Raw genomic sequence first — 27,535 nt, 5'->3', positions numbered from 1 at the left:
TTATATTATTTAAATACTTTAAAGGCACATCTTGTACAACTTGTAACCCTAAACACTTTAACTATATATCTAATCATTTCACAAACTTACCCCAAAACTCCCATGGAGAGGTGGTAAGAAGACACCATTGAAGGCACACTGGGAGTAAGGGCAGTAGCTGTCGTTGAAGAGCTGGAGGATGCTCTGTTGGCACTGTTTGTAGTCTCCAGTGCCCTGGATTTGAAACTGATCAAACGGTAGCTTCTTTTCAAATCTCTTGGTGCAGGGCGTGCCGTAGAGTTCACTTACATTCACTACCTTCTGGTATCCCGGGTGAAAGCATGGATCCCTGAGGATCCCGTGACTTGAAACCTGAATGAAAGAAGCACTTGGATGACAAATGATCGTACATGTCCTACTGTCCTACTTTTATCACTCTTGAGAATAAGTTTTTGAAAGAAGGTGTCTAGACAAGGCCCCAGGCATGGCATATGATGTATCAGAGTATATTGGTGAAATTATTAAGGCCACTCCACGTAGTTAATTACCGAAGCCTCAGTGGGAGTTGGAACTTCCAGGCCAATGCTGGGATGGCCACCCACTACAAGAGTATTTATCCCTGAACCCAGAAATGCCATGAGCTGGGAATGTCCATGGGCTTAGTGCTCAGCACACAGATGAGAAGCAGGTTCATGAGGACAAGTGTCCAGAGACTCCAGCCTGGGTGTGGCTGTGTCTGCATGCTGTCCCTGCTCCTCCCCAAGCAGACTGGAAGCTTCAGGAATGGGAAGATGCCTCAGGGTTTTTATCTCAACAATGAAAAAAAAAAAAAAAAAAAAAAACGTAGATTTTCAGCCCCAAGGAAAAAAAGAGAGATGCTACAGATAAGAGCAGTGTGGACTGTGGGGTGTGTGGCATCTCTCAACTGCACCTGCTTCAGGATGGCAGTCTCGGTGATGATAGTTTTAAGAACGAGAGAGTGCATGGGGGAGAGTAGAGGACTGTCCTTTCCTAGAGACAGGACAGCTGGATGTGACAACTTCCCCCTGTGTACACTTGCCAGGGTGTGTCCAGTATTCTCATTACATCAAGTATTTATTCCCGATTTCAAAATGCAGAAAACATCTGGGGACAATCTTTAAAGTGCTGATTGACAAATTCTGTGTTTTCCTTGCAGTGGTTTTTTGTTTTTTTTTTTTTTTTAATTCTCTCTGATTGAAAAATGGTGTAGACAAACTTACAAATGGCCACTCCTTCCCTAAACAATACTCTAGCATGCAGCTTGCATTATCAACACCACTGGGGCCAGAAATTAATTCCCAAGAAAAGATCTGAGTGATGTCCTTAGAGACAGTGCAGTAAACAAACAAGGGAGGGGATGTCTGGTGGAACGATTCACAGGGGCCACCAGATGTAGTGTGGTGTCCTGCCCGAGAAGGTTGGGAAAGTGCAGTGCCCAGCTTCAGACCAATTACTGGATTACAAAGGGGGATAACAGGATGTGGGGGCTGAGGACCAGATGTGGGGAAGGCAGAACTGAACTCAGTTGCACTTGCCTGAATGTCCTTGGCTAGTTTCTGCCAGAGTGCCTGATCCTTCCCATAGCACAGGAAGCTGTGTGTGTACACAGTGTAGTCCTCACCATAGAGGCGGAATCTCAGAGAGTTTTCTGGGGCCTCTATAGTGCTGTTGAGGGGCACAAAGGTGATTTGTGTAGAGGCGCCTCCAAGATCCAAAGCGCCAAATGTGTCCTGTTTTTGATGGTCTCTTGAGATGAGGCTTCGCCAACTCTGTTTCTGAAAGAAAGGACAGTGCTAGAAGTCTCTGGACATCCTACCTTCTAAAGACAGAGGTCCAGGGTCCGAGAGTGGGGGAAAACCACAGTGGGTTCTCAAATCGGCAGCCAGCAAGAGGGCTTTGAAGACCAAGCTCAGGGAACAGCAATGTGAGGCCAGGAACCCCATGGCTCACAAAGGAGAGCAAATCCCCACTCAGTCACCAGCTACATTACCTGGGCCAGAAAAGATTCCATTTTTAAGCATCATTGGCACGGGTGGGGAGTGGGGCAGTGATAATAGGGGTGATAATGTGCCCCATGTGGCTGTTCTGGGAGTTGAGCTACACCCTAGAAGAGCGCTAAGCACTCCTTGCTTAGCGAATACTGTTTCATTTTGCTTTGTTTTACTGTGTTGCTCACGCTGGACTCCAACTTTCAATTTTCCTGCCTCTGTCTCACTCAGTCTCCGTTCAGTTAGTCTTACTTTAAATAAGATTAAAATGATCTTAAATGAAACAGATTTGGGGGCTGGAGAAAGCTCAGTGGCTAAGTGCACATATTGCTCCTGCAGAGGACTTGAATTTGTTTCCTAACATTGGGAGGCTCTCCAGTTTCAGGAGATCTGACAGCCTCTTCTGACTTCAGAAAGCACTTGTACCCATGTGCACATACCCACACAGAGGCATACCATATAGGTAATTTTTTAAAATAACATCTTTAAAATAGATTTTAATTTCCTCTGTGTCTCCCTGGGATGAAGACATGGCTTCAATATTCTTCAGTAGTAGCCCTAAAGTAAATATACCTCTAGTGATGGTTACAAATGTAGGAGTACCACCGGGTAGCAGGCAGTGGCACATGCCTTTAATCCCAGCACTCGGGAGTCAGAACCAGGCAGATCTCTGTAAGTTCAAGACCATCCTGGGCTACAGAGAGAGATCCAGGACAAGCACCAAAACTACACAGAGAGACCCTGTCTCGAACCCCCCCCCCAAGTGTAGGGGTACATTCATTCATTCATTCATCTGCCCATCATCCATTTTGCTAAAGACCCAAATATTACCTAAGACAGCAATGACATTGACCCTCTAGGAACCACCTCCTTGGAGTGAGGTATTTACCTGAATGAATTTGTCCAGCAGGTAGTTGATAGTAATCCACCCATAAGCACCTTCCTCCTGGCCAGTGATGATCTTGGCACCCTGGAAGTCAAAGGGGTAGCTGCTAAGGCTTCTTGACACTGCAGCCAGGACCCTGTCTGCTGATTGCTCACTTTCCATTCTACATAAAAGAAGAGATGAAGTTATTTTTTTTTTTGTCTTCATAGTTACACCTACCCATTTCAGCTAGAGAATATAAACACTACAGTAGACACAAGGGCCCTGTGCCTGGCTTTCACAGGGTCATCCTTTAGGCTCTGCCGCTCCAAATCCTCCAGCCATTGAGTAGATATATCTTTCCAAAGTACCAGTTTGGCTTTGCTCCCTAGCTTAAAAAGTATCACAGGTTTTTTAAAATGACTATGGTGGTAGCTTAGTGTTGTCTGGCCATATTGAGAGCTGGGATGTGCTGTGTTAGCCATCACTGTGGCCCCTGCTTGCTTATCCTTTAGACTCTGAGTGATGGCAGTTAGGGCTATAGAAATGAGTAACAGATGCCCAAGTTCCCCTGAAGCCAGACTGAGGAAATCTTCCTCTTATTATCATTTTAGGGTTTTAGGTCTGTTTGAAACCTTGAAACCTAAAGGGAGTCTTCACTGTTGTCATATGAAGATGTGATTGTTCCCAAGACCCAGTCTGAAACTCTGAGAGCCCCTGAGTGAGAGGGTGCACCTTCCAGCTGGATCTCACATGGAAGTAGTTTCCCTGGCCTTTCTGCTCCAGTCCACCCTCTAGTATCAACAACTGTGTTACGTCCTTAAACAGCATCGCATTTTTTCAACCTTCTTGGCATGGTCATCTACAAGGCACTTTCTAGTCTGGGTCCTGCCACTTTCCAGCCGTGTGACAGCATTTCTAAACTGCAGCTTCTTTCTCTGGTTAAGTAATATCTTTGCTTCACAGTGACCTTGATTAAGTGATGTGTGTCAAGTACTTAGCCCAGGGCTGAGGACACCAGCTTCTATTGTGATTATACTGCTTCCCCCATCTCTTTTCTATGCAGACCCTTCTGCGTACGACAGTTCTCTGACAATCCTTGCCTGTGCCCTGGTCTCTCTCATTTCCCTACCTTTGCGCATCTGCTAGAGCACAAACTCCACGGAGTCAGGAGCTGTGTTTTGTTCAATACTCTATCCCCAGAACATCAAACCATCTCTGACACACAATAGGTGCTGAAGAGATGCCTAACTGCATGGATGCTGTGCTTTGCCAGTACTGCCCCTCCTTCCCCTCTGGACCCTCCTTCATGTGGCAGGCCATTCTGACCACCATCCATCTTGAGCAAGGCCAAGGGCTCCCACAGCAGCTTTGCACATTCCCCAAAAACAGATTGCCCTGGATGGAAGTCTAATTTCCGTGAGAGCTGAGTCACCTTCTCACATATTGTGGACTGTGCAGGTACCCACAACACCCTGGAGGAATGGAAGAAGATGTAAACAATTCACAGATACTGATGGGATGACCAGCCAATTTGTTAGCTGTAATTACTTGTCTTGGGATATTGGTGGGTCTCCCTGCCTTCTTCCTCCCAGATGTTGATGGATTCTATCTTCAGTCCTGAATTTCAGAGTACATGTCCTCAATCTTCCTCTCCAATACTCTGTCCCCTTTGACTTCTCCAAGGGAGACACTTAAAACTTACCATTAAATATACTTAATAAAACATTTCTTAGCACAGGATCTGGTGTGTGAGGTATAAGTCCCATAATCCTAGGCACCCTGGCACTGCCTCTAGCTCCTAGTTCCTAGTCTCTACATGCTGCCCTACCTAAGTAAGCGCATGCCGGCTGTGGCTCCCAGGTAAACAGGTGTCTCACGCTGCTTAGATGCTGGGATCAATTCAGTGGACATTTTCATGCATTCGGCCAAGTATGTGCCTATTTCGTTTGTTTTCTGAGCATATTTTGAGATTCCAGGACCTAAGGAAAGATACAGAAGATGAAAATCTTAATAAATAAATAAGGAAAGAAAGAAAGGAAGGAAGGAAGGAAGATTCTAAGACGGAGCTAAAAACAGCTTCCTAGTTGTCTCCCTCAAGTTAGCGACAGCCTGCCAGTTTGAGCTACTCTGGCGGGTTCCTGGCGTGTGCGTCTGACCTGCAGTGTGGCGGGAATGAGGAATCTATAAGCGACACTTTACTCTGCTGCGTGGTGGATTTAGCCTTTGCTAGTTTAAAAAAAAAAAATTCTGGGCTATGCGCTGCTTTAATAGAACTGCTTCTGATAGTTGATGGTACACTTGGCTCCAGACCCAGAGCTGGCAGTAAACAGTACCACCGCCATGTTGGGAAGCAGAGGTGGGCGGAGCCAGCAGCCACAACAGCGTTTCAGTCTTACAAAGATGGATATTACACAGAGAATCTGGTTTGTCTTGTCTTTGGGATTTTTAACTACAGAAAAAGATTTGATTGTAAAAGCTGTTGAGTTAAACAAATATGTAAATTTTAAAGGTACCTTGACTTCAAAATTTGGATATAAGGATATGTTGCTTTGGAAAAGAGTCTCTGCTTTTGTTTCCACAGAAAGCCAGAGGCTGTGGATTTGTTCCAGATTAAGATATATCAGGTTTGATCAGCCAAGACCACCAGCCGCCGCCATGAAAAGCAATATGTAAAGACACTGGTAAGCCACAAGCCATGTGGCAAAGTATAAACTAACAAAAATGGGTTAATTTAAGATAGAAGAAGCAGATAACAAGCAGCCTGCTACGGCCATACAGTTTCTAAACAATGTAAGTTTCTGTGTGCTTTCTTGGTTGGGTCTGAGCGACTGTGGGACTGGCGGGTGAGAGAGATTTGTCCTGACTATGGGCCAGGCAGGAAAACTCTAACTACAGAAGGAAGAAAGAAAGAAGGAAGGAAAGGTGTGAGGCATACCTTGACCTGCTTGCTGAGAAAACAGAAGGAAACACTTCTCCATATGACCTACATTATGCCATTATGCTGTATTACTTAGAGGGAATGGTGATTAATTTTGATTGTCAGCCAGGTGGTGGTGGCACATTGCCTTTAACTCAGGAGGCAGAGGCAGAAGGCTCTCTGTGAGTTTGAGGCCAGCCTGGTCTACAGAGTGAGATCCAGGACAGGCTTCAAAGCTACATGGAGAAACCCTGTCTCGAAAAAAAAAATGTTTTGATTGTCAACTTAATTGCAGTAAGAAGTATCTAGTGAATGAACAAAGTACCCTTTGGGTGTGTCTGTGAGGCTGGTTGGAGAGAGCTTTAACTGGAGGGGAAAGATATGGGCAATACTCCACCCTGTTGCTGGGGTTCTAGACTGAACAAAAAAAAGGGGGGGGGGAAGCTGGGTGAGGCCCTTCCCTGCTTCCTGATCTGCCCAGATGTAAAAAGCTCCTGTGGGTCATGCTTCCCCACCATGATGGACTGCTTCCCTCAGAACCAAGAGCCAATGTAAGTACTTCTTCCTTAAGTTTCTCTCTCAAGTATTTCATCATAGTCGTGAGAAAAGTAGCTAATAGTATGGTGTTGCTTAGGATGTAATTTTTAAACCCTGCCGGTAAAGCCTGGTGTTCAGCAGTTTAGCCACAAGATGGTGCAATTTCACATAAAATTGAGCAATATCCCCTGACATTACAGTGGCCTCTCTGTTAGCCACTTTTGGATGATCCTGCCACTGAGTTGTAATTAGCAACCTTAGTTCCTAGAGGACCAAGGTAAAGATGACATTTAGCGTAAACATTGAAATAACACATCTGACACACTGGCTTTTCCTGAAAAGAGGAACGTGTCACCAGCTAGCTATGTCATAGCCTGTACCCCCAAATTTATGTGGTTTCTTCCTTTGTTAAAATAAACAGAGACAGAATCTGCGGATCCTGAGTCTTTTCCACTCGGGCACCCTGCCTCCCTACTAAGACTGTTATCCCAGTTTTAGAGCAAACTACTGGTTGCTATGGAGAGTACTGAGGCAGACTCCTGAGTTTAATACTGCCATTCCAGAGTGCTTCCTAGCAAGAATCTGCTTTCAAGGTGATTATTCAAATGGGCTTTTAAACAGCCTGTTTGCTTAACATAATGAGACGCTCCATGCTGTGTTAGCAGCTCATTTCTGACTCAGGAATCATCCTTTGTTTCCGTAACTCTGTTTGGAGAGCTCCTGTACTTTCCGGGCCAAACACCTGCATTCATGGGATGGGTCTCAGAAGAAAGGCATCTGCTGTCATTTTTTATTTTATTTTAAAATGGGGGGCAGTCCATGAAGTGAAGGGTGGAACTTCTAGGAACTGGAGGAGCCCTGCCTCATTGCAGCAAGGCCTAAGAGGCTCCAGGCAGAACGGCATTCTCTCTTTATCCATGCTTAGTTCCTTGGCAAACTACAAAAACCAGTGGAAGCTGCAGACCATCAGATAAAAAGACAGTTCTCTTTTGGAATCTAGTTTATCTGCTTGAAAAGAAACAGTATGTTCCTGGCTCAAAAGGCCAAGAGACAATGATCACAGGGATGGTGGTAAGATGTGGTGTCTGGTGCTGGAAGGAGAGCAGGTTGGAGCAAATCAGGGAGCTGGGCAGTCAACCATCCGCCAGGTGTGACCTTAAAATTGACTTAGGTGGCAGGGGTGGGGTAGGGTGGGGAGGGGTTATCAGTGGTAAAGCAGTGCTTCTGTGGTGCTATAGCACAGCCATGGGCCTGGATCACCAGCCAGATTCTTGCCACTCATGAGGCACTAACTCTCCAGGCTTTTGTTTTGGTCCCTGGAAAACAAGATTTAAGTGACCCCAGCCCTAAAAGTCTGTGATCTGCTCTTCTCTGCCTCTAAAGAGACCAAAAGTGTTTGAGATGTTCCTCCGAGTTGCAGATCTGAGTCTAAAAATGAAGAGAGCCGGAGATCATACCATCAGAAGTACCTGGAGACTTTTGGAAACGTACATCCCCCAGGCTCCAGGCCAGATCTGTTGACTCAAGGAACTCTGGGAGTTGGGGCCCTACATCCACGCTCTAAGAGCCCCTCTCCCACCCCTCCCTGTAGTTCTGGGTTGAAGAACCACTGACCCAGATGTGGATCTGACAGCCAGCTCCATCAGTTGCCAGTCTAAGTAACTTAAACAAGTGGCATGACCTGCCTTAATCTTGCTGCCCTCGTTTTTTAAAACATGACTGACTGCTGCTACACTCACCCAGCAGATCCCGAGAGTGAGAAAACACAGAAGAGCCCTATTGATGAAAACTATTATTGCTCAATTCTTGTGTGTGTGTGTGTGTGTGTGTGTGTGTGTGTGTGTGTGTGTGTGTGTGTGTGCGCGCGCGCGTGTGTTGCTGGGAATCTAACCTAGGACATCACTACTATTAAGACTGCACAACACCATTGAGTCACACCTTCAACACCTTCAGCTATTTTTAAATTTGCTTATTTTTCAAGGATTGATTTTAATATTATTGGTGTTGTTTTTCAGTAATAGGGATTAATCATGTAAGACAAATGTCTACTGCTGAGCTACATCCACGACTTGTTGGATGGAGTCAGAGCCCTACTCGCTCTGTGGTCCAGGCTGGCCTGAAGCTTGCTGACCCTCCGGCTCACCAGCCTGTGCTACTAGGCCTGGCTCAATGTCATTTTACAGTGACAGTAGGATAGCAACGCCGGCTCCACCGTGTCCCTCACTTGGCTCTGTGCTGGCTCCTTCTGCCCGTGTGTCTTCCCACGTCCCTGGCCTCCATCTTACCTTTCACTTGACATTCTTGTAGCTGGTGCACCACGCCGGTATCATTCTCCTTCTCTGCCGGCCACCTGTAGATGTACAAGTTGGTGTGCGAAGACCCGGCGTCCAGCACAATCCCATACTGAGGGCGAAGCAAATTGAAAACACTTATCAGCACGGCACACACCTCTCCATATTTAGCTTGCAAAGGAAGTCGACAGAGACAGCAATTTTCAAACCATAAAGAGAAAGTACTCTAACCCAAGGGGAGCATTTGGTGCTGGGGACTAGAGTTAGCCCAATCCAAGGATCACCAGTGGACCAGTGTCCTCTCGATAAGGGCTCCTAATGCCGTCTGCACTTTACAGACATTCAGGCCACACTCAGGGCAGCCCTGAGCCATGGGACTATTTAGAAAACGTTCAGTTATTCTAGTGCAGAAGCAGCTGAGATACTGTGGAAGGAACAGAAAACGAATGCAGTACTTCTCAAACTTGCCCACACCCAGGAATCACCCGAGAACTCCAGAGGCTCAGGCCGGGTCCCACTTCAGACACTGGCTTAGAAGTGGTCTGGTCGTGAGCACAGTCACAAGATCCTGTGGGATCCTAATGTGCAAGCAAGCCTGGCAACCACTGAGCTAACCCACGGAGGCTGCAGAGACGTAACAAATATGTTCGTCTGATTTGGCGTCAGTGAGTGTGGAGTTATATTTTAAGAGAGAGAAATACTAAGCGTGCTTGCTTTTTTTTTTAATTCAGAAAATAACTGTGAAGTTGTATTCAGTGTATTTTAAGATATATAAACTTCATGTTTGTGGCTCTTAGGGGGAGGTCGCAGGAACAAATGGAACCTGGAGAAACGGAGCGCAGGGCGGTAGCTCAGGCAATAAAGCGCTTGGAGCCCCAGCCCCTGCATGAGAAACCAGGCATGGTGGCCTGTGTTTGCAATCCCAGCACTGTGAGGGAGGCAGAGGGGTGGGTCTGGGGCTGGCTGGTCAGCTAGCCTGGCCTAATCAGCAAGGCCCAGGCCCCAGCGAGGGCTCTCTTCAAAGAACAAGGAGGTTGGTACCTGGGGAGGAATGGTACCTGAGGTTGCCTTCTGGCCCTAACCATGCATGTGCACACATGTGTAGGTGTGCCCATACACACATGTGTTCCTAACACACAGAAAATAAGAGGAAAAGGCAGTGTGAAGATGAACTAGGTAGTTAGAGGAGGAAGGGGGAAGAGTGAAGTCCCCACATTGGTTTTCATGAGTGTATTTTAGATATGAATTTATGATGTGAATGTGAATATGAATTATCTTATTTGAACTCAGAACAACGCCAGGAGGTAGGGACTATTTTTATCCTTCCTATATAGATAAGAAACTATCAGAAGGTTAAAAAAAATCCCGTTTGAATCAGGCTAGAATCAAGACCTTATACATGGAACATGGAGCAAAGGCTGAGTGCCAGCCTTCGGGGAGATGCTCCCTTAAAGACATCCATAAGAACAACTCTAGCACAGTGTGCAGATGTGAGGATGCACACTCATCTGACCACCAGCAGAATCAAGATACAGAATGTTTGCTAGCCTCAGCAGTCTTCCTGATGCTCCTCTTAGTCATTTTCCCCAGGGAGCAGGTGACTTCTGTCCAGTTTGAACTGTTACAAAGGGAAATCACGTAGCATACCCACTAGGTGTAATCTCTTTCACTCTAGACTGTAAAATGTGTTCTAACTGTGTCCTTTGTTCATGCTTTTCCATTGCTGTAGAGTATTCTACTGTGTGCATATACTGTGTTTTCATTTATTCTAAAGTTGATGGAACTTGGATTATTTCTAATTGAGACCATTAGGAATGTAGCTGCCTTGAACAGTCTCATGAATTTCATGTTTATGGAATAAAAGCTACCACGTTTTTTTGTTTGTTTGTTTTTTGTTGTTTTTTGTTTTTTGTTTTGTTTTTTTAGCTACCTCTCCCCTGGAGTAGACTGTCAAGTGTCTGTCCATTTTGATAAACTGATTATATTCTTAAATTGGGGATAAATCTGATGTTGATTAGTGATGTCTGCCATGGACTTGGTGAGGATAACATGATGGCACACATAGTTTGTTTTCTTACATAACTATGTGTAAGTGGTGTCCTGTGAGTATATATATATATTCACATTGGCACATGTGTGTGAGTGAGTGCATGTGGAGGCCCCAGGGTGACCCCAGGAGTCTTCCTTAGTTGCTCTCCCCCTTGTTCACTGAGGCAGAATCACCAATATAATTAGTCTAGCCAGTTTGCTATGGAGATCTCCTGTCTCCACCTCTTGAATGGTGGGATTATAGACAGGCTGCCAAGCCCTCCAACATTTATGTAGTTCTGGGATCAGAACTCTGGACTTCCTGCTCACCAGCAAGTGTTTCATCAGAGTCATCTCCCCAGCCCTAGAACATGTAGGTTTTACTCATTTCTAGTGGGAAGCAAGAGAAGAAAAGCAGAGGAAAGGTGCCGTTTGAGCTGTGCAGTTCAAAAGGTGGTCTTGCAGTTGAAAATTATATATACATGTACACACACATTTATATTCTGTAAGTTCGTACTGTCTCATCTATTAATACCTAAGAGCTTACAGGTAGAAAAGACAGGACTGAGGATTTAAGCCACCTCCCTGAGCCACTAGGAATAGCTAAAGGTAGCCTCTTGGGTACCTAGAGTCATTCCATTTCACTGAGAAGCACCAATGTACAGACCTCCTAAGGATGCTTGATCCTCCAAAACCTCCTCGGTGTTCTCTGCCTCCTTATGCACAGTGAGTGTGTGTGTGTGTGGGGGGGGTCTAATTATTAACTTTATGTGCTCAAAAAAATAGTATCTGTATACTTGCTCTAAATATAACCAAGAAGCAAACAGGGCAGGCCCCTCTGAGTCATGGGAATCTAAGAACTGGCTTAGTTAGGCAATCACGGTGGGCAGGGAGAGATGCTGACTGGGGTGCGGGGCCTTTAGACCCCAGAGAAACCTCCCAGGGTTTGAAAAGGCACTCTGGGGTTATACAATAAAAAACTCCATTGTTCCCCAGCAGAATTCTTCCTACCAGAAAATGTTCCAGCCACAGTGGCATATGATAAGAGCTAGTGAGATAGTGGCAAGCAGCCTTTATCTAGAATCAGAATGTCCTAGTCCATTTTTGTCAGCATGAAAGCCTCCCTTCCAGGAGAGCCAAGGAGCTGGCCTTGCTTTTGTGGGCCTGTTTCTCTAAGTCCCTACCCTGAGAGACAGTGGAGACATGATAGCATTAGGACATTTGTTTGCAAATATTTAAGAAGGTGGCATTGGACATTCCACAAGGATGGAAGACAATTCACCCCATGCACGGCACCTGTGAGCCATGCCCACTGAGGGCTGGTTTAGGTTGCCTCTAAGTTGTTTCTTAGAACAAAGAGTTGATGGTTTAGGAACAGCCAAAGCTGGACAGTCCATGTCAGGCTACACATTTGGGGAGTTTGCCTCTTGTAGTTCCAGTGTCCCCCAGCATCCCGGATAGTCCCCACCTTGTGCCTGTCCACCACCACGGCATTCTCCAGAGTGTGCTCTAAGAAGCACAGGGCCAGAGGATCTCAGCAAACCAATCTTGCCGGAAGTTTGGGGGATGTCCCTTCTCCCTCCCTCCTGGACTCACCATCCCATTAGCTAGTGACTATAAGGGAAACCTGACCATGAGAAAAAAACATGGTAAGATTTCCTGTAGCTCATATGTAAAGCATTTCTAAAAACCCCAATGAGTATGCCTTTCAGAGTAAAGAAAAACATTAAGATTCCAATGGTGAGGAAGAAATCTGGCATTCCATTACTATTACCATTATATTATTATTATTATTATTATTATTATTATTATTACTATTATTATTATTATTTCAATAGTATTTTTCATTTTAAGAGTACCAAGGACCTATTAAATATCACCTAGAAAACAAGAGGGAAATACATTTAAAATTCCATCTAGATGCTTTTATTATCATTTTACCACCAAATCTTTGCTTCCTTCCAATCTTTTGTAAGTGTGCATTTTTCTCAGGGTGATGATCTCTCCGTGCAAACAACCTTGCTCTAAGCTATCCACAGTCTCATAATGGAAAGCAGTGACATTGGGGCTGCTTTACACACTCTACCCCAAACTGCACAGCAGTGCTTTGGCTTACTGGTTTCCTCTCCAGCATGAATTTGCTGGGAACTGACCCCCTATGTGAGTATGCTGGGAGGTGGGGCCTGATGGGAGTGTGTGTGCCGGACATGAAAGTGCTACTTTCACGAGTAAATTGGTGAGCCAATGAAGTGGGCTTGGGGGAGGGGGTCTGTCTTCTCCTAACCCAGTGCCATATGAAGAGGAGTGGTGCTCCCCTGCTAAGAATGCAGCCTCTGGGATGTCATTTTGGAAACAGAGATTTGTCCTTGATAGACTTAAAGTACACAAGTTCATGGACCTTGGACTTCCCAATCTCCAGAAGTTGGAGAAAGTAAATGTCCAGTCTTTAAAAATTACACTTTTGTGGTAGTCTGCCACAGAAGTTCAGAAGGGACTATGACTCCAGCTACCAGGAGCAACATCACAGGGCCCCTTTAGAAACCCTCCCCCTTTAGAGGTCTTGTAGCTTTAACAGTAACTTCAGCAACCCTGTTGGTCTGGCTGAGGGAGCCTGGGTTTATAAACAAAGCTTTTCTTTTACAATGTGTTTCTAATCCCTATAAACAAGCTAAGCTAGTTAAAGTGATGCCAGCAGAGCTGATAAACATCTATAAACTATTTATTCTTTTCTTTTATTCTTTAGTCAGAGTTACTTACTAGTTTTGAATATAAACTCTTATTTTGTTGTTATTTTTAAACCTGTGGTAAAACATGCATTTACACAAAATATGCTATGTGAACCATTTTAGTGGCTGCTGAGTATGTTATCATTGTTGTACACCAATCATCGCCATCCATTTCCATGTGCTGGTTTTAAAACTGGAGAATGTTAAAATACAGTAAAGTAAAAATAACAACAGCTATTTAGAGTGCAAGTCAAAGCCAATTATTTCAAATTCTCCATAAAAAGATAGAATCACAAATGCCAATTCCAGAGTACCATTTTAGTCTGTTTTGGAAAAGCAGATTTGGGGAAATCCACCACCCTCAGCAGCAGTGGGAAACCCTGCAGAGTGCTGGCTCAGAAACCCCAACACACTAACGGGGAAGGGGCTTCCATGGAGTCTGTCTTCTGTAAAGAGGTGTCTACCGTGGACCACCACCCACCGCTTGGGTTGCGATAGATGCTCTGACAAGCCATCTCTTGCTGTATTCTGTTTAATCCTAACCCATCCTCCAAGCAGGTGTTATTACTGTTCACCCACTGTAACTGTGATTGAAATAAAAGTATCCTGCCCTTTGAGTCTACTTTCCACAGAAAGGACATCTTGAATGCAAGCCTGAGGTTTGGTATAGGGCTAGTTAGCATATCAAAATGTGGAATGTTCATGCTAAAAAGAATGTCAATGGCCAGTGTCTATATAAGCAGGGAATTAAGGAGTGGTAGACAGAGCAAAATTCAAAGCCTTTTTCCCACCTAGATTCATGGAGACAAAAGCACACTTTAGAGGACAAAATTAGACATTGATTTTGACTGGCCACTCCACTGAAGTCTTTGTTTTTAGAAGTACAGATTGATCATCTAAAAGTGCATGCTTAGTACTGACACTCAGTAATTCACTAACTTCCATGGCCAGAGAATGCCTTAGGATGTCTGATGACGATAGATTCCTGAGCCTTCTTTTTGAATATTTACACGGAGGGTAAACAGGATGTCTGGAGGGTCCTGGCTGGGCTGGTGGTTTGCCACCTCCACAACACCCCTGTGTCCAAGAAGGATGCAGTTTTTACTTCAGATCCTGTTCACTCTGTCAAGTCAGCAAATTTCTATAGCATTACCACTCAATGCAAGTGCTGGCCTGGCTGTGTGCTAACACTTACATTGTGACTATTTGATCAATGATTAGTTTCTCCCCCTCACCCCGTCGCAGTATATATACTTTCCCAGTGGTGCTCACTGGTATATTTCCAGAACCTCAAACAGGGTAAATGTTCAATGACTGTCTATGAAATGAATGAGTACATAAAATGTATGCAAAGACAAATGAAACCCAACCCCTGTCCTCAGAATGTTTAGAACTGAGTAGTAGCTGGCCAAGTGAGTATGTGGACACAATAAAGTGCTCTTGCTGGGTTATGCCAGGTGCACCCCAGGCATGAGGCCACCACCTCCTCAGCAAGACTGAGCCCTAACCATGTTAATCAGAAATAAAACAAGGCTATATCATCAGTATAGCAAAAAGTCTTTGAACAAATAGTCAAATAAGTGCTATCTTTTACACGGTCACTTTAGAAGTGAATACAATCAATTCTGCATGTCTGTAGATTCTGCATTCATGGAGAATGGCAGAAAAAAAATATGGCAGATGGCAGAGCAAAGATGTGCAAAAATGTTTCCTAAAATTGGTTCATACTAAACCTGTACAGGTTCTTCTTGCCATTGTTTCCTAAACAATATAGCATGACAACTATTTGCACAGACTTTATATTATATTGGGTTTTATGGGAATCTAGAGATGACTTAAAATATATAGGAATTATATTTCAGAACCTCAGATGGGTTACTTGCAAATGGTACCCTTTGGCCATCATATAGGGCTTGATTAGCCACAGATTTTTTAATAATAATTTTTTTTTAGTTTTTTTTTAAGATTTATTTATTTATTATGTATACAGAAGGGGGCACCAGATCTCATTACAGATGGTTGTGAGCCACCATGTGGGTGCTGGGAATTGACCTCAGGACCTCTGGAAGAGCAGTCAGTGCTCTTAACCTCTGAGCCATCTCTCCAGGCCCTAATAATAATTTTTTTTATTGATTCTTTGGTAATTTCACATCATGCACCTCAATTCCACTCATTTCCCTGTCCTTCCAAATCTACCATTCACCTTGTAACTCCCCCTCAGAAGAAAATAAAAAATCAAAATTAAAAAAAGAAAGAAAAACTCTTGCCAACCCCTCTAGGCAATGACCTCTATCAATCACAACCTTCTCTCATACAGTTCTGTACTTGTACCACTCCACTCCTCTGCCTTTCCCACCTCTCCATCGCATACCATGCATCATTGTAGCATTGGGAGCTGTGGTGTGTCGTGCAGTCTACCGTTTTGCCTGGACAGCTTTACTTGCAAATGTTCATTATAATGACTCCTTGGTCTGGTACAAGGCCTCTGGCTTCAGCTACACCATCAATGCTAGACCCTCACTGAAACTCCTGTCAGATAGCCTGCTGTTGCCCAGAGTCATGGAGAACCTATGGCTGTGGTTCCATAGGACTGGCCCCATCTTGTCCTCCAGCTGCTCATAGTTGGGGTAGATGTTGGGGTGGGCCAACTCAAGGCCCTGGATCTAAGCCTGAGTGGTAGCTGAGTTAGTCAGTGCAGGGCCTCCTCCAGGCCTCACCCCTCCCCTGAAAGGAGCAGAGCCACATATTTTGATACTCAAGGTGGACATCTTGGAACGCATAGACTCTGAGGACCAACTGTGCTTTTTTTTTTTTAAACCAATTAACTTCCCAACATAGTTTAGTAGGCTGTGATGTATCAACCACACAATAAAAATGGTTCTATTTTTGTTTTTTGTTTAAGATTTTGTCTCATCCTCCATATTCATTCAACTGAGGTTTGAACCATTTAGAGATGTCGAGAGTATACTCTAAAGCAGCAATGTCAAATAGACCCTCTATAGTGGTGGACATCTGTCTGTATTGTCCAACATATCATTCTCAATATGTGACAGAAATCTTACTGAAATCAGTAAGGAACTTCAACAAATGACCAGCTTTTGTATGTAAAATTATCCTTGTACAAAATGAATCAGCAACATTTCCATATTCACTTCAATGGCAGCAGCTGCTCTTTCCGATTCTATTACCTTTTACTTAATGAATGCTGAAGACCTGACTCCCTTTTGCCAAACAACATAACAAAACAGAAGCACAACAGACTTGAAGACCACTGCGTGTGAAGGAGCCAGCCCTGCCCACAGCAAACACTGGGAACACAGAGCTCAAGTGTACCTCCTCGGCAGCCCTTTTCCCCAGTGATGCAATACAGAACATGCTAAAAGGTCAGGGCAAGAAGGCGATCACGTACTTTTGGAGCTGGTAAACAAATAGCAAGACCAAGATGTCATGATGCTTCAACTGCGAGTGAAGTCTTGCCAAGAGGACCAACCAATGCCACTAACATTAACCACCATCAGTGAGACAGCGCCAGCTTCTGCCTTGACAAAGCGGCTGCTGTACACAGCACAACCAAGATGAACTTGTGCGACAAACAGATGCCAATGGAATACCCACGCCTTCTATACAGCAAGTGATGTGGGTGGGTGGCAAAGGTTCCAGAAGCAGAGCATACATCTGACTTTCCAGGCTCATAGGTCATCATCTTCTCATCAGTAGAATGAATATACTTCAAGATGTGTGCTTCAGGACTTAGCTTCTGCATATGTTATTGCCCACATAAACATATGTGTTCACTGACCCACTCATATGAGGTGGCCCCTTATAGATATATTTATTGTCTTTTCAGCTTAAACATAAAATAGTATACTTATAATGTATTATAAATGTACTACATAAATTTAAAAAAAAAACAAAATAATGGCTGCATTACAAATATTTGTAATTTCACTTGCCTTAACATTTTCTGGCAATGGTTTGTTCTGGGTCAACCCCACAGCAATCAAAGCTATCACGGCCAAGACAGAGGAGAAACCAAGGATGATCAGGATATTTTTGGAGCAAAATCTCTTCACCTTAGAATCTGAAACAAAAAAATAAAACATGAGTAAGGAATCAATAAACCACAATTTTCCTTGCCTTTTTGTCTGGTTTTATGATGGGTATCTAGAAACACCAGAGACATTAATAAAAAGCCTATCTGTAGCCACAAGATACTTGCAAATAATTGGAAATAGTTCAAGAATAAAAAGTTTTGTCTGTACCATGAAGACTAAGCCAAGCCGGTGGTATGGAAGGAAGAAAGAGCAAACCTGGGCCACTCACAGGTGTAGAATGAGAAAGAGTATCATGGCTGCCTTATTTAATGAGTCTGGTGTGTCTATAAAATACAACTAACAAGACAGAATAGACCGCTTCATTTTTAAAATATAGACATACACATAAACTATTTAATTTACGAGAGACAGAGAGACAGAGAGACCGAGACAGAAACAGATCAAGCATATGTACACCAGCAAACATTAGATCTCCACTGCAGAGATGTTTTCTGGCTTGACACACCTTTGGGATCCCCAACGCCTTTATTTGGTAAGTTGGCAATCACCTTAAGACTGAGGAGTTTTCAACCCTTTAGCTAATCTATTCTGGTTTAGTCATACCCTAACAAAAGACATTTAAAAAGCTCCACTAGAGGAATTACATAACGTTACTTCACCTGGACGTAGATCACATAAGGACATGAATAGGAAATGGAAGGTTGTATCAGTTCATCTATTTTGATGACCTGACTTCTTTTTCAGTCAATTTCTCAAACTCTCTTCAAACTTTTCCTTCTGCTTTGAGAAAGGATGGGAACACATAATACGGAGTCATCTGAAACTGAGATGGGTCCTCCAAAGAAGTTTGCCTTTCTCTGAGGACAGAGTGAGATTAAGAGAGGCCAGAGAGAGGCCCAAGCTTCCTTCTCCCTGTTCTGCTCTTTGTCCGCAGCAGCTGGCTGGGCACTGACATGGTAATTCTTCCTTACGCTCTTGAGCAGAAACCTGAACTTTTCCCAAAAGACTGTGACCACATGGGTACCTAATCTGCACCAACTCCCAGAGTCTTCAAGAAGTCTCTATTCATCAGGCCAAATGATACAAAACTCAGGATAAAAATACCAGCAATACCGTTACCTCTTACTTCCAAAGAAGGAACAGCATTGAAGCCCACAGCATTTCTATTCTCTCTTCCTGAATAAACATGCACCTTGTTTAGATGCCTGCCTCCCCTAAGCTAAGGGATGAACCAGTTTGTGGGATCATACGCCCCTACCAGTGAAGGTTTCTACAATGGGTAGATACCTAATCACTGTCCCTGACAACCTGACATCTTCTTGGGAAGAATAGTGAAAAAGTGGGAACATTCTGACTTCTCACTGTCCTGCCAGGATGGAATAACAGACACTGATGGCAGAGACCAGAGATGGAGGGAACCTGAGTCCTCAGAGTCATTTTGAGATGTTAAATTGACCAACCTTGAGCCATCTTCCCATAAGATTACACTTCGACCCAATGCCGGGATATTAATTGCCTGAAGCTAAAACATCCATGTGCAGATGCTGTAACAGCATAAACTGCCCTCTTTGAAGCCAGAACTCTAGAGTTTGGGGGTTGGGAGGGATGTCTCTGTGAGTAGTCCCCTCCTTCATCTCCAAAGTTAGGAAATTAAAACAGTGCAAGCAAGCATGGACTCTGGATGGTCAGTTATAATGTGGATAGGTAGCATTTTGTAGCTATGTAATAGAACTTTGTAATAGAAACTTTAAATGCTATTTTTCTATTCCCGAGGCTACCAAAAAAGGGACTACCCATACAGTTATTTCCTTTTCATAAATGACAATTTTGCTGACTCATTTTCCTACCACATCTATTTTGGCATTATTCCTGGCATCTAAACAACTACACTGAAAGAAATCAATATGATCTCTACTCTTTAGAATTAGCCTTTCATTGAGAGAGAGAGACAGACAGATAAACCAGAGATTACATATCTAAATGATTTCAGGTGATGATAAGTGCTAAGGGGAACTAAAACCAATGACTGTGGTCAGTTGATTGCCTTAGAGTTGGGGCTTGAGGTAGATTGTGTTAGATTCTAGGTCAAGAAAACTTCTCTGATGTTCCAGCTAAGAACTGGGTGATGGGAAGACACTAGCTATGAGAAGGAATAGAACGAAGGTGCAGGACTGCAGAAGCTCCAAGGTAGTGACAAAGCAACTGGTTTTTCCCTTTTCCTACGCAAATGTTTGCTAACCACTTTCCACATTTACCCAGCTCTTGTGATGTTAGCCACATTTCTAGAATATACTCAAGTCTCTCACCATATTCTTATTTCTTGTTAAAGATAAGCAAAAGAACTTAAGGATATGAATTTCCATGTGTAACTTTCAAAATCTTTACTACTGAAAATATGGCTGTTTGTCTTTCATGTAATTACCCAGAAAGGAGTAACCAAAATGCTATGTCTTTCACAGACATTTTAAAAGCCCTGATCACAGCCAGGAAACCAGACATGTCACAGGAAGTGGTACTAGATGTGGAGGTTCAGGCTGGCAGAAAAGGGAAGGACAAGCTGCAGGGGTACCCTTGCTCAGCATGTGGAAGTCTCTGGGTTCGATTTCCAAGCGTGAAAAGGGGAAAGGGTTTGGGGAACCACCTTCGTCATTCTTGCCTTAGGCCTGCAGATCTTTCAGATCCAGTTTTCCTGAAACAGTCATGTTTATTATGAAAACTCATAGCGACTCTCTTCTGCATAGAAAGCCTCACCTCACTGACTCATGGGTAACAGAGAGGAAGTTTCCATCACTCAACATAAAGTGGTGTGTGCTTTGTTATTTTTGTTTTTTGTTTGTTTGTTTTTTGAGACAGGGCTCACATAGCCCATGCTGGCCTTGAACTTGTTATGTAGTTGAGGTTGCTCTTGAACTTCTGGTCATGTTGTCACTGTCTGAGAGTTAGGTTTACAAGCATGTGACATTTACCAGTTTTATATGGTTCTGGAGATCAGACCCAAGCAGGGCCTTATACATGCTAGGCATGTATACTCTACCAATTGAGCTACATCCCTAGCTCATAACATGATACTTTTTAAAAGTCCAAAGAATGATTTTACCAAAAATATCTAAGCACAAAGTGTTGCTTTTTGATGAATTGGTTATACTGGAAGTTCAAAGCTGCACCTTCCTCACATCTCCTCCCTTTCATGTGACAGGGAGACAGATTTTTCTGTTTAACATTGAAGAGCCAAGTGCTAAGTAATAACTTCCACTCTTCACTTGACAGAAAGTTCTGAAGAAACCCAAATTTTGGCAAAATACACACTAATTTCAAGCTAATAAGCTACCAAAAAACAAAAACAAAACTCCCTACTTCAATTCTTCCTTCTCAAGATTCTCAAGATAAGTGAGATTCTTATTCTTAAAGTGAAAACAATCACAATTAGTTTTTCAAGTGTCACTGTAGAGAGAAATCCTAAGATCTCTGCTACATGATACCAAAAATATAATCTTTCAATTTTTCCGTCCATAGAAAGCTTTTTGATGCTGACAGATGCGGTGAGTCTCAGGTAAAAGGCAGCCACATATTTCCCCTGTAGATTCTGAGCAACTGAGGGGCCTGACTACATCCAATGTCCTGGGGGCCACATCTGGAGTAATCCTGGCATGTCCTGGGAGAAAACAGCACCCACGGACGAGTGCTGACAAGAGGACTGCGGTGGCTGTGTTTCCAGACAGGGGTGGGACACTTACTGGTATTCAGGAACATGCTCTGGTCTCATTCCCCCGCTTCCTGAGTCAGTCTCCCCACTGTCTCTACCACTCTCCTCTTGTCCATCAGAGGACACACACTTAGGCTACCACCATGTTTGGGGGCTTTGAGCCAAGTCCCTAGGAGATAGCCAGCCCCCTTGCTGACACTCCCATCTCAACTGATCCAGAAAGCCCTTTCCAGGGACTCCCACACTTCCTGGTTCCCTTCCCTACCAGAATGCATCTTTTGAATGACTGTAGAGATCTTCTATAACCCAGGAAGTTCCTGACTAAGAACCTGTGGTCACTTCCTGCTCCCTGCTCTGTCCAAGATCACAATGAGTGCTGTTCCCGCACTGTTGGTAGCCTGTGCTCCCTGAGGGCAGGAACTGTTTGTCTGGCTTGCTCACAGCTGTGATCTCATGGGAAATGAATGAACAAATTTTGGATTCTCAGATTTTTTTCAATGTGACATTTCCTTCACTTGGAATTGTATTCTCCTCATTCTTTACCAAGTCGTTTTCTTTGTTGCTCCAAAATCAAGCTCAATTGGAGGTTAAATGCCTCTCCATACCTTCCCCCTTTAAATGTTTCTTTTTTTAATTTTTAAATTGCATCTGTTTAGTGTATGTGTGTTTATAGGTGCACAGGTGCCATGGCACATGTGGAGGTCAGAGGGAAACTTGCACAAGTCGGTTCTCTCCTTCCATGTAGGTTGTAGGGATTGAACTCAGGTCATCAGGCTTGGTTGCAGGTACCTTTCCCTGCTGCCCCAACTTGCTGGCCCCAGTAGTGTCTATTCTCGTGTGCTACCTCTAGGTAATCATTTTGTTTCAGAGTTCTACAGCTGTTGACCAGGAGGCTGTGCTTTGTTCCGTCTTTCAGTTAACTGCTCAATAGTTATTGAATACATCACACTATGGGGCTAGACTTGCCTGTGGTTCTGTGCTATAGGAGTGGACAAAACACACAAATGTTCCCACATTCATGGAGCTTTTAGTCTAGTTTGGAAGAAAAAGTGAGACAGGAAGGTAAAATCAGGAGGGTGTTACATAATTGTAAGTACTAATAAAGTTACAGAGAGAGAAATGTGTCGACAAGGAAGGCCTTTGAGATGATCTTAAGTGAGTCAAGAGGATCAGAATGTTTAAGAACTGGAGCTGTGTAGGAAATAGCTCTGAGGCGGGATGGTGCCTGGTCAGGAGGACAGCGTGGCTGGAAGTGATAAGAGGAGGAAGGACGAAACACAGTCAGAGGGGAATAAGAGACTTTGCTCATAAGGTCTTGGAGGTCCCAGTGAGTAGGCCGCCGCCCTGCTCTGAAAGACATGACTTATTCCAGAGTGATTTGTATGATTTATGCTCAACAGTTCAGAGGTAAACACAGAACCATCCTATGGTGATATTCTGCCCCTCAATATATTGTGTACTCTAATAAACTTATCTGGGGTCAGAGAACAGAACAGCCACTAGCTAGACATAGAAGCCAGAAAATGGTGACATACACGCCTTTAATCACAGCACTTGAGATCTCATGTTTTGCTTGGAAAGACACATGTCTTTACTCCCAGGAAGTGATGGTAGGTAGCAGAAAGGTATATAAGGCGTGAGGACCAGAAACTAGAAGCCCTTTCAAGCTTTTAGGCTTTCAGCAGCAGTTCAGCTGAGATCCATTCGGATGTGGATTCAGAGGCTTATAGTCTGAGGAAACAAGATCAGCTGAGGAACTGGAAAGGTGAGGTTGGATGTGGCTTATTCTATTTCTCTGATCATTAAGCATTCACCCCAATACCTGGCTCTGAGTTTGTTTTTTATTAATAAGAGTTTTTAAGATTCATGCTACACCATCCAGGGCCATTGAAGTCCTTGGGGCTTGAGGATGTGGCCATAATGAGGATGTAGTCATGTAGGGCAACATGTCCCTGCTTCTTGTTCTGATACAGTATAAGCCTACTCCAATAGGTCAGGCCATGGGACAACCACACAGGCCAAGTGTGGCCAGACCAGGATCTATCAGATGCAGCTTGTTCCAAAACAGCCAGGCAGGTGTGTTCAGGAGTAAACACAATGTTCGGGAAGTCTCCTCAACACCTTCTGCACTTAGTTAAGAAAGAATCCTCAGGAGGAGTTGGAGTTCAAGTCACCGGAACCACCAGTAAGAAACCAACTCCAGAGAGGTGCTCAGGCTAGTGCTTGCCTGTGTAGGGTAGCCCTACTGAACTCCTAGATCCTTGTGTCAACATGGGCAGCGGTATGACATCTGCTTCATAAGGCTGCTTTGTAAGATGAGGTGAGCTCACAACATTAGCTATACTTAAGAACTCTAAGGCCCAGATTCAGGTTTTAACCTTTTAAATAATAATATATCTACTACAGACTAATCTACTTAATCCTATAAGAAAACACACTGTTATATTTTCTAGGTAGATAAAACTTTCCTAAGTTTCCTAAGCCTGCCCCAACGAATGACCACAGACTTGGTGGTTTAAAACAATTAAAGTTCTCACAATTTAAAGGACAGGGTCCAAAATTGGGGTGTTGACAGAATCATAGTCACTCAAAGGCTCTGGAGGAGATAGTTTTCTTGTCTACTCCAGCTCTTCATGATTCTTGGCATTCCTGGGTTTGCAGATATATCACTCAAATTCCTGCCCATCTCTTCATATCTCCTTTCTAGTGTCTATTTGCCTGTTAAATCTGACTTTTCTCTTATCAGAACATCAATCAATGACTTATTTTTACTTTTAATCTTTTGTTTTTGAGACAGGGTCTATGTAGCTCTGGCTGTCCTGGAACTTATTATGTAGAGTTCAAGACGGGCCTTGAACCCTCAGAGACCCACCTGCCTCTGACTCTTGAGTCTGAGATTAAAGGTGTGCATCACCACCCCATCTTGGTCTATTTTTAAATCTGGAATGACATCATCTCAAGATCTTTATTAATGGACTGGGAGATGGTTTAGTCCGTCATGTTTGCTGTGCAAGCATGAAGACTTGAGCTGAGAATCCCCAGCACCCATGTAAAATGCCAAGCACAGTGCAGTGGTGCACATCTGTAACCCCAAAATGGGGGACTTGGGGTGTGTGGAGATTGCAGAATCTCTGGAGTTTGCTGGCCTGCAAATTTGCTAAATTAGTGAGCTCCAGGTTCAGTGAAAGACCCTGTCTTCAAAGTCTCATACAGTGCTTGGGACATCATGTCATATGTAGCAACAAATTCCATCATCCAGAAATGGAAGTGGCTAGTACCAACAATGATGGGAGAACTGTCTAGACTGCTTGGACAATACCACCAATGTTCTGTCCTTTACTATTGCAGCATCTTTGATCCAGACAACGAGAAGCTTACAGTTTGGTGGCAAAGACTGATTAGCAAGAATATCTGGGGATTGTGCTCAGTCATAAATGTTACAAAAGGCAGAATAGGGATTTGACTGGGATCCTCTAACTCTACTCCAATGCTTTCAATGCCTCCCTGCACTAGAGACCTATAGAAATTACTCAGTATCAACCATTCTTGGTTCCCAAGTCCCATTCAGTTGAGAAGATCTTATTCTATTTCATGTCCCTCACATTCCTCCAATCAATCAGTCCACACTCAGTTCAAGGATAAAGCAGTTAACTTGGAGGGGTTTTCCTGCTGAAGGTTTATTTGATGAAGGCAGTACAGATTCCATTGAAAACGAACTGCAGGAACTTGATTATGATCTGTTGGTTAAAGGACAGGAGGCAAAAGGATGGGGAAGGAAAATAAGATGACGATGAGCTGAGAGACACAAAAGGACAAAAACAGAAAATAATCAGGAAGGGCAGGGGTGGGGACAAGGATAGCAAAGGAGATAGAGAGGAACTGAGTCATTAACTCTGTGCAGTACTTTATTTCCAGGGTTGAAGCCCTCCGAGAAGTAATTACCAGTTTGTGTTTGAGTTCTAATTAGCTGATTCTTCTTCTCAGCTTGCAGCTATTTGGCTGGAACATAAGTGTATTTTTCTTAACCATGTCTGGAAGAGGCTCTGAGGATCGGCTCTGGCTGGGGACAATCTAGGCAGTGGGGACAGGGCGGGGTGCAAAACAAGCTCTGCTGAGAAGCAGGCTCAGTCCACCCTGGACTCTCACTCAACAGCTCTGTGGGATGTGCTCATGTCCGATCAGCCACTGTCACTGACATGACATTGATTGTGCCTGACTCCAAAAAATGCTATTGACTGCAAAACTCAAATGCCAGCAGAGTTCTGTGGGGCAAGGAGGGAAGCAAAGGAGTTCCTTTTCCCACTCCTTTTCTCACTTCTTCCCACCACACCACCTACTCTCTTCACCCACTACCCTTCCGTCTTCCCCCAAATCCACTTGCCCACAGATTGCACTGAACACAAAAGGTCTCTGTGATTAGCACGGAATCCCCATGTTTAAGTGTAGGGTTGGCAGGGAGTAGGGCTGTTTCCGGCAAAGTGATGTCACTAAGTCTGCACACTGGAATTCCCTGTGTCCTAGCCAAAAGGCATAACAATCTGATGTCTCTACACATTGCTTCCACTAAACAAGTCTTCTCCACATCTGAAATCAAACAATTGTGCCCTGGGGATTCTACTCTTTCTCAGAAGCAGCTGCATATGTCAACAATCTGTGAATATTTGCCAACACACACACACACACACACACACACACACACACACACACACACACACACACACACAGTGAGAAAGAGAGAGACAGAGACAAAGAGACAGACACTGAGAAAATCTTTTCTGGCTATGCATCAGTCTCCTGGGCAACAGCGGAACCAGCATGAACTAACTCACACAGACTATGTTGCTCTGGTGGGCTCTTGTTTTCTATATCTTTCATGGATCAATTCTTTGTTCCTATCACCCCATTTTTTAGACATAAGGCACAAACTCAGAGCCTGCACAAAAATATTAATGTGGGAAAAATATACTGTAAACAAAATTAAAGTTCTGAATCAGGACAAATGTTTTCAACACTATCAAATATTTTGTTTCCTAATATATTAGTCATTAAAGTCATTAAGGAAATCATCAATCCAGCTAACAGAAAAGTAGAAAAATAACATGAATAGGTAATTTAAAGAGAAGGAAATACATGATTCTCAATATGAGAAATGTATTAGGATTATCTTTCATTAAGAGGAATGTAAATGAGCTGGTTGGCAGTGGCACACACCTTTAATCCCAGCACTCGGGAGGCAGAGCCAGGTGGATCTCTGAGTTCGAGGCCAGCCTGATCTACAGAACAAGATCCAGGACAGGCACCAAAACTACACAGAGAACCCCTGTGTCAAAACAAAACAAAACAAAAAAACCAAAATACAAACAAAAAACCCAAAAAAACCAAAAAGGAATGTAAACAAAGCCACAGTGTTGACAAATACTTTTATTCCCAGCACTCAGGAAAGCAGAAGCAGGTGGATCTATAAGTTCAAGCCCAGCCTGGTCTATATAGCAAGTTCTAAGCAAACCAGGGCTACATAGTGAGATCCTGTTTTAAAAAGAAAAAGAAAAACAAAAGAAAAAGAGAAAATGAAAAAGAAAAAATGTGTAGATAAAAAGAAGACAAGAGGTGTCCTAGTAGAATTTTTTCACACTTTTATAAATATGTACTTACTAGAGTGGCCCCCAAATTTAAAATACTGTCAATATTCAGAGTTGGTCAGATAAGGAACAACCAGAACACATATATTACTTTGGGGATATAAAATGACACATGGCATAGCCAATTTGAAAAATGTTTGGCAGTTAGTTATAAAACTAAATATAGTTGGCCTCCATAACTCTAGGTTCTGCATCTGAAAACTCAATCAATTGTAGAGGACAGATATTTGAGAAAATAATTGCATCTAAACTAAATATGCACAGATTTTCTCCTTGACATTAGTCCCTAAGCAACACAGTATAACAACTACAGACCTCACACTTACCTTGTATCGGGTATTGTAAGTAATATAACGAGGCTGTCTATATCACTTCACATCTATTTGGTACCTCCAGAGTGTCCTGGAATCAATACTCCAAGGGAACTGAGATACAGCTCTAAGTATTTACTCTATGATCAGGTAATCACACTCTCGGGTGTTTAGCCCCCAAAGTGCAGATGTTCATACAAAAACTGGTACCTAAATATTTCTAAGAGCTCTATTTATAACCATAAAAAATTAAAAAAAAAATGTCTACCAACTGGTAAGTGTATACAAATTATGTTACAACTATACAGTTGAATTATTCTCAGCAATGTGAAAAGGAATACACTAGTAATAAATGCAATAGCATGGGCTCATCTCAAAATCACTGTGCTAAGTGAAAGAAGCCAGACTCAAAAGGCCATATGCTGTCTGACTTTATTCTATTATCAAAAAGGTAAATTAGTAGCACAAATTA

At 43.4% G+C, this 27,535-nt stretch overlaps 1 protein-coding gene across 1 annotated transcript in view; it reads right to left on the bottom strand.

Annotated features, from left to right (window-relative positions):
• Window positions 1–27,535, bottom strand: part of Entpd1 (ectonucleoside triphosphate diphosphohydrolase 1) — an 81,114-nt gene that overhangs the window by 10,384 nt on the left and 43,195 nt on the right. The window contains exons 2-7 of the mRNA XM_036175200.1: window positions 17,309–17,436; window positions 8,596–8,713; window positions 4,685–4,835; window positions 2,878–3,037; window positions 1,536–1,775; window positions 91–351 (exon numbers count right to left, since the gene is read on the bottom strand). Coding sequence (XP_036031093.1) covers window positions 91–351; window positions 1,536–1,775; window positions 2,878–3,037; window positions 4,685–4,835; window positions 8,596–8,713; window positions 17,309–17,436 — 1,058 coding nt within the window. The remainder of the gene's footprint in view (window positions 1–90; window positions 352–1,535; window positions 1,776–2,877; window positions 3,038–4,684; window positions 4,836–8,595; window positions 8,714–17,308; window positions 17,437–27,535) is intronic.

Source organism: Onychomys torridus, chromosome 1 (assembly GCF_903995425.1).
Source record: "Onychomys torridus chromosome 1, mOncTor1.1, whole genome shotgun sequence".
In the NCBI taxonomy this organism is placed as follows: Eukaryota; Metazoa; Chordata; class Mammalia; order Rodentia; family Cricetidae; genus Onychomys; species Onychomys torridus.
The sequence above is the reverse complement of the archived record's forward strand: the minus strand, read 5'-3'. Positions and strand labels throughout refer to the sequence as shown.